General features: G+C 29.1%; 1 protein-coding gene across 1 annotated transcript in view; it reads right to left on the reverse strand.

Moving 5' to 3' along the window:
- The window catches only part of LOC106090382 (mucin-2), a 485,125-nt gene extending 477,266 nt beyond the window's left edge, over positions 1-7,859 (reverse strand). Inside the window, exons 1-2 of the mRNA XM_059365446.1 lie at positions 7,608-7,859; positions 6,296-6,633 (exon numbers count right to left, since the gene is read on the reverse strand). Of these exons, the coding sequence (XP_059221429.1) occupies positions 6,296-6,365 (70 nt within the window). The 5' untranslated portion in view covers positions 6,366-6,633; positions 7,608-7,859. The remainder of the gene's footprint in view (positions 1-6,295; positions 6,634-7,607) is intronic.
- Between the last annotated feature and the right edge of the window lie 259 nt (positions 7,860-8,118).

Genomic DNA, 8,118 nt, shown 5'->3' on the forward strand with positions numbered 1-8,118 from the left:
CTCGAGAGGCTAAAGAAGTCAAGACCCAAGATCGGTTTATATGGCAGCTATATGAAAACATGGACCGATTTAAACCAAACTCAGCGTATTTATTGGAAGTAATAGCAAAACACCTCGTACAAAATTTCAGCCAAATCGTATGAGAATTGCGCCCTCTAGAGGCTCAAGAAGTCTAGACCCAAGATCGGTTTATATGGCAGCTATATGAAAACATGGACCGATTTAAACCAAACTTGGCGTAGTTGTTGGAAGTGATACCAAAACACCAAGTGCAAAATTTCATTCAAATCGGATAAGAATTGCGCCCTATAGAGGCTCAAGAAGTCAAGACCCAAGATCGGTTTATATGATAGCTATACCCGATTATGAACCGATTTGAACCATATGTAGCACAGCTATTGGAAGTCATAACAAAACACCTCATGCAAAATTTCAGTCAAATCGGATGAGAATTGCGCCCTCTAGAGGCTCAAGAAGTCAAGACCCAAGATCGGTTTATATGGGAGCTATATCCAAACATGGACCGATTTGACCCATTTAAAATCCCAACCGACCTACGCTAATAAGAAGTATTTGTGCAAAATGTCAAGCGGCTAGCTTTACTCCTTCGAAATTTAGCGTCCCTCCCCCTTACCCCAAGTTTTGTGTGCTCTCTTATAGGAATGTAAAAACAAAAATTTGGTATCCAAATTTCAGATGGGGTACCTAGGGGGGACGCCCCACCCCAAAACCTACAAAATATATATATAGACCAATCAAGACAATATGGGACTCAAATGAAAGGTATTTTCGATTAAAAAACGTATCTGATATCTAATTGTCGTACTAAGTATTTGGGGGACCACCCCAATCCCCAAAACTCCCCTATGTCGGACATATTTACCGACCATAGCAATATGGGACTCAAATGAAAGGTATTTACGAGTAGAATACGAATAGAATAGAATAGAATGATGTCAAAATGTGCGACCAAGTGTTGGGAGATGCCGCCCCTCCCTAAAAACACCCCCAAGCAGGAGTTATTTACTGACCATCGCAAAATGAGGCTTTAATAGAAGGTATTTTAGAGTAGAATACAAATATAATATCCAAATGTGGAACCAAGTGTTTTGGGGGCCGCCCCTACCCAAAAACACCCCCAAAGAGCACAAATTTACGAGCATAGTAATATGGGGCTCAAATGAAAGGCCTTGGGAAGTACCCCAAGAATCTGATATCAATATTCGGGAAAAAGTTTCTATATGCCCAACCAACCCCATAACACCACCCAAATAGAAAGTATTTGCTGACCATTGCAATATGGGGCTTCAATAAGAGGTACTTTAGAGTAGAAAACGAAGCTGATATATATTTTCAGGGAATGTCACTGAATGGGCCGCCCCATCCCCCAGAACACCCCCCAAACCGGACATGCTTGCCGACTATGCAAATATGGGGAGCAAATGAAATGTATTTTGGAGTAGACCACGAATCTGATATCATTTTTCGGGACCAACTGTCTAGGGGACGTCCCACCCCTATAAAAACCACTAAATAGCACGTATTTGCTCACCATGGCAATTTGGGTCTTAAAGAGAGTGTAGCTCCCCACAAAGCGGACATATCTGCTGACTTTTCCCATAAGGGGTTAAAATGAAAGGTATTTGAGATTGGAAAACGAATTTGATATTCAACTTTGAGTCCATTGGCAATATGGGGTTCAGCACAATGCTGATTTATTTTTAGGGCTAAGTGTTTGGGGGACAACCCCACTCCCCAAAATACACCTAAATCGGGTCAAGGCAATATGGGACTTAAATGAAAGGTATTTGAGAGTAGATCATGAAATTCACTAGAAGGGACCACGATTATGGGGGTCCACACCACCCCTTAAAACCCACCAACCGACACCCTGGGAGCCTTTTTACTCCCATAATACCCATGAGCATATTGGGCTCAAATAAGAATGGAGTACATCCAACATCCAAACCCAAATGACCCTAAACTTTCATAAATCAGTAAAGGGATTCAGATTGACTGTTAGCCAAGCGAAATCATACAAATACTATTTTCGTTCCATGGTTTTTCACTAAAAGCTCTTTAATTGTCGAAAATAAAAAAAAGGATAATTTTGTTCCATATAAAGTAAAAGAAGGCACAGCGGAGTGGGCCCGGTTCAGCTAGTTTTCTTTAAATTTTGTTTATGGTTTGGTTTTTACAGCGATTTGGTTTGTATTCCCTTATCAAAATCTTTTGGCTGAATTTTGTAATTAATTATTGTTAAAAACACAATGTGTTATAAATGTGCTTGTGTCTTAAGTCTTTTGTTTTCAAAATATTTCATTCTATTTTTACTCATGACAATAACAACATAGTGGTGTTAATAAGATTTCTGACACCACTAGTATGCGTATGTATATAAACAAAAGCCCAAAAAACAATCGACCATTTCAGTATATGTACGTAGTGCCTTCATTATCTCATAAAATTGCACTTCAACTCGTTTTGCGCCTTAAGTCTTTCAAGTTAAATCATTTTATAGTTGATATCTAGTCAGTCTACATGGTGGACAAGTATAAATATGTGTTCCATTTTTATATGGCTTTCATTGTTTTCTAAATTCAGGTTTTTCAAACAAACTCAAGACATTCTCGAAACCACCTTAGTTCTTCTTCAATAAAATATTCCTTAAACTGTTTCAGTGAATAACAACATTGCGTCTCCTAATTATTTTTATTGCCATTATTTTTGTGAATTTTGTACTTTGGCGGTCATAACCAGCTTTATTAACATACTAACACATTTTATGGTCAAATGGGTTTCACCATGAATTTAATTTAGGTCTGTTCAACAAACGGTTTTTCTGTAACGTTAACAATTGAAATTTTTTGCTATAACAATCTAAACGGAAGCCTTGAAAGTGGTGTTGTTACTGTTACCGTTTTCATGGCATTTCATTATGCATTTTTGGAGATAGATTTAAAATTTTAATAAATGAAACAAACGCCGTTATCTTGTTTAGAGCTTAATTTGAATCTGCATAAAAGGTAAAGACAGCGTTTTTTTATGTTAAATGGTTGTACTTGCCGAAAGAAATGCTATGCTGAGATTTGGAGAAAACTTCTTGGCTATTTTGGAAACAGATAATAAAGAACAAAAACCAATTGCCATAATGATTGTGGCAAACGGTATCCGTTTTTTGGTAAACTACTGTTTTAACAAGGAGCTTACAGATTAAACAAGAAAAATATCTTTTGAAGATAAAAATCAATTCAAAATGCTTTTTAGTATCACCGGTAATTGGATAATTAGCGTAGAAGGCCACACAAAGTTCAACTGAATAAAAAATTGATACAATTTTTAAAAATTTCACTGTTATATTTCAATAATAAAAATAATGAGTTTTTTAAATAAATAATTTAAAATTTCGTAATAGAAATTTAGCACAACTTCAGTTGAAATATAAAATAAAATAAAATAAATTAAGTTAAAAAAAAAATAAAATAAAATAAAATGAAATTAAATAAAAAAAAATAAAAAAATAAAGAAAAATAAAATAAAATAAAAAAAAAATGAAATAAAAAATATAAAATAACATAAAAAAAATAAAATAAAACAAAATAAAATAAAACAAAAAAATATAAAATAAAATAAAAAAAAATAAAATGAATTACAATAAAATAAAATGAAATAAATTAGAAAAAAATTAAATACAATAAAATAAAATAATATAAAAAAATAAAATAAAATAAAACAAAATGAAATAAAATAATATAAAAAATAAAATAAACTAAAATAAAAAATAAAATAAAATAAAATAAAATAAAATAAAAAAATAAAGAAAAATAAAATAAAATAAAATAAAATAAAAAAAATGAAAAAAAAAAATAAAAAAAAAATAAAATAAAATAATATAAAATAAAATAAAAAAATAAAATGAAATAAATTAAAAAAAATTAAATACAATAAAATAATATAAAAAAATAAAATGAAATAAAATAATATAAAAAATAAAATAAACTAGAATAAAAAAATAAAATAAATTAAAATAAAATAAAATAAAATAAAATAAAATAAAATAAAATTAAATAAAATAAAATAAAATAAAATAAAATAAAATAAAATAAAATAAAATAAAATAAAATGAAATGAAATGAAATGAAATAAAATAAAATAAAATAAAATAAAATAAAATAAAATAAAATAAAATAAAATAAAATAAAATAAAATAAAATAAAATAAAATAAAATAAAATAAAATAAAATAAAATAAAATAAAATAAAATAAAATAAAATAAAATAAAATAAAATAAAATAAAATAAAATAAAAGAAAATAAAATAAAATAAAAATAAAATAAAATGAAACAAAAAAAATAAAATAAAATAAAATAAAGTAGAATAAAATAAAATTAAATTAAATTACATAAAATTAAGTAAAATAAAATAAAATAAACTAAAAAAAATAAAATAAACTAAAAAAAATAAAATTAAATTAAAAAAAAAATAAAATTAAATCAAATAAAATAAAAAATAAAACTAAATTAAATTAAAAAAAAATAAAATAAAATAAAATAAAAAATAAAATTAAATTAAATTAAAAAATTAAAATAAAATAAAATAAAATAAAATAAAATAAAATAAAATAAAATAAAATAAAATAAAATAAAATAAAATAAAATAAAATAAAATAAAATAAAATAAAATAAAATAAAATAAAATAAAATAAAATAAAATAAAATAAAATAAAATAAAATAAAATAAAATAAAATAAAATAAAATAAAATTAAATAAAAAACTAAAATAAAAAAAATGAAATAAAATGAAACAAAATACAAAAAAAAAATAAAAAAAATAAAAAAAATAAAGTGAAATAAAATAAAAAAAAAATAATTAAAATAAAATAATATAAATTAAGTATAGTAAAGCAAATTAAATTAAAAAATAAACTAAAAAAAAGTAAATTAAAACCAGTAAGAATTTGCAAAAGTCGGGCGGTACCGACTTTAAAATACCCAAAAACCCTATAAATACAAAGTGGGAGCTCTACATAATACTAAACCAACTTTGATGGACCTCGACGGATGTTTTCAGATGGGTTATTAAAATCCTCGTATCAAATTTCGAGCAAAGCAGATATGTTAAAAATTTAATAACTACTCAAATGACAACAAATTACCCAAAATCTGACGAACATATCTATGGGAGCTACATCTAAATCTGAACCGATTTCAACCAAACCTATAGATATTGTGGTAGTCATCAAAAAAAGCGCTGTGTACAATTTTGGCAAGATTGGTCAATAAATGCGTTTGCAGTGCCTCTAGAAGTAACAAGTAGAAGCGTACTAAGTTCGACCGGGCCGAATCTTATATACCCTCCACCATGGATCGCATTTGTCGAGTTCTTTTCCCGGCATCTCTTTTTAGGCAAAAAACAGGATAAAAGAAAAGATTTGCTCTGCTTTTAAAGCGATATTAAGATATGGTCCGGTTTGGACCACAATTAAATTATATGTTGGAGACCTGTGTAAAATCACAAAATTTTAGCCAATTCGAGCCAAGCCAAGAAGTAAAATAGAGAGATCGATTTATATGGCAGCTGTATCAGGCTATAGACCGATTCAGACCATAATAAACATGTATGTTGATGGTCATGAGAGAATAAGTCGTACAAAATATCTGGCAAATGGGATAATAATTGCGACCTCTAGAGGCTCAAGAAGTCAAGACCCCAGATCGGTTTATATGGCAGCTATATCAGGTTATGAACCGATTTAAACCATACTTGGCACAGTTGTTGCAAATCATAACAAAATACTACGTGCAAAATTGCATTCCAATCGGATAAGAATTGCGCCCTCTAGAGGCTCAAGAAGTCAAGATCCCAGATCGGTTTAATGGCAGCTGTATTAGGTTATGAACCGATTTGAGCCTTAACAAAACAGTTCTTATTCAATATTCTATGTTTGTATAAAAAGAGATACCGCGCATAGAACTCGAAAAAGGCGATCAATGGTGGAGGGTTTGTAAGATTCGGCCCGGCCGAACTTTCACAAAAACAACGTTTAGTCAACTTTTGTTCTTCATCGAAAATGTTGTCAAAATTCGATACTAAACACAAAACTCTTCGAGATATAATCCTGTGAAAATTTTTAGGAAATTTTGTGCTCATAAAAAATTAAAAGAAATCCTATAAATATATTTTCAAATTTTTTTTTGTTAAAATGTAGGTTTCCCAAAAATTTCCTTCAAATTTAAGATTTTGTTGAAATTTTGATTTACCTATCATGTCTTAAGTTTTCTAGCCGTTAGCTTACCTGAATTTTGAATTAAACAGAATATTCCAAACAGCCACAGTAGACAGTAAAGATGTTTCATGAAACCCATTTTGCCGGAATTTCTTGATGTCGATATGTCAAGTCTCTGATGGTTGGTTGTCGTAGAGGTTTAAATGTCGTTGAGTTTTGTTATGTTTTTTTTTTTTTTTAATGGTATTGTATCAGGTTTTGTTTTGTTTTGCTTTTTTTTTGTTTTTAACAACAGTAGCTACAATTGTTATAATTATGAATGATTTTGTAATGTGATCAAATTACAGCGGTTATGAAAGCCCGTATATATTTTCTACTTCTTTTTCTTCTTCTCAGCTTTTTCTGCTCTAAGACAATGACAATAGAAAAAAAAATTACAACAAAAAATTAAAAAAAAAAATAAAAGATTCACGCGAAAATTATAAACAAATCATATGCGAGAGAAGCACTTAAAGAAGACACACATCTAGAGAATTCACATCAAAAAGTGGTAGGAAAAAAAAAAAAAATGATGAATTTTTCCAAAGCTAGGAAAACATAGAAATATATGCATGTGCTGTTGTTTTATGGCATTATTGCCATCACTGCTTCTATGGCTTTTTGGATGATTTGATTTTTTGCCTTTTGGTTTTTTCGATTTAATTTTTCTTGTTTTGTTTTTTTTTTCGTATTGCCACCAACCCCAAGCCGTCACACATATATGGGTGAATAACATGCACTTTATGATTTCATTTACACGACAACCAAATTGAATTGCAAATGGAAAATGGAAAATGGAAAAATCACTGAATTGTTGTGGCGTTGCACTGATTTTGCACTTTGGTTTTATTCATTTTTGTTTTCCTCTTTGTTGGGTAAAATTTTTTTTTCGGATTTTTGCAAAAAGCAGCGTTAGGTGGCCAAGTTGGCTGGTTTTCGGTTGGTTTGGCTTACAGCCTGGAGAGTGGTTTATATTACAACACCTTGCATTACTCTTTGCTAAAAACTAGTCTATATGAAAAACAAAAAAAAAAACATTTTCAGCTCGTTAGTTTTTCTTTTTCTAATATTTTTATTGAACTCAAATGAAAAAAAACTTGTATTTGCAAAAATTGAGTTACAAACGTTGGGACAACAAGTGTTTGCAAATTTATGAAGAAAAAAAAAAGCATAGCCCACACACTTTAGCAGTTTTTTTTCTGCTCACAAATCCCAATCAGTTTAGAGCAGTTGAATGAAAGTTAAATGGGGAAAATGCACCGAATAATTTTTACGCCAACTTTAGCAAAATTGTTGCTCTATGCTCATCTTCTTTATTTTTTCGAGCGCGTTATATACTAACCAACTGCAAAGCGAGAGACAGGCAACGGTTTTTAAAAGTAAAATTAAAACAAAAACACTTTATTTTTGCTGCGAAACGGATATGGTTGTTTGTTTTTTTTTTTTTACTTAAAAAAAAATAATTTTGTTTAAATATTTAAGTTTAAATTTGCAAACACATTTTTTTTATTTTTTTTGTGTTTTTGTTTTTTCTTTTCTTTATAATGACTTTTATAGCTATGATTGATTAACGCCCAAATAAATTTTCAAAAATTTCCAACCGCTTTTGCGTGCTTTGCGCACGAGCACTTTTCTTAAACTGTTTTGGCGCTTTGCTGCCCAACTATGGCTATGCACCGCTGCTGTCGTTCACTGTGTGGAACTTGAAACTTTTGCTATAGCTTTCAAACTCAACTTGACTGTGTCTTAAGATAGACGACCACAAGAAATACAATCCACAAATTCAAAATTCACCATACTCCATCTCTTCACCACTAAGCGAAAAAAAAACAAAAAATAAAAACCAAAAGCAC

Source organism: Stomoxys calcitrans, chromosome 3 (genome assembly GCF_963082655.1).
Source record: "Stomoxys calcitrans chromosome 3, idStoCalc2.1, whole genome shotgun sequence".
Taxonomy (NCBI): domain Eukaryota; kingdom Metazoa; phylum Arthropoda; class Insecta; order Diptera; family Muscidae; genus Stomoxys; species Stomoxys calcitrans.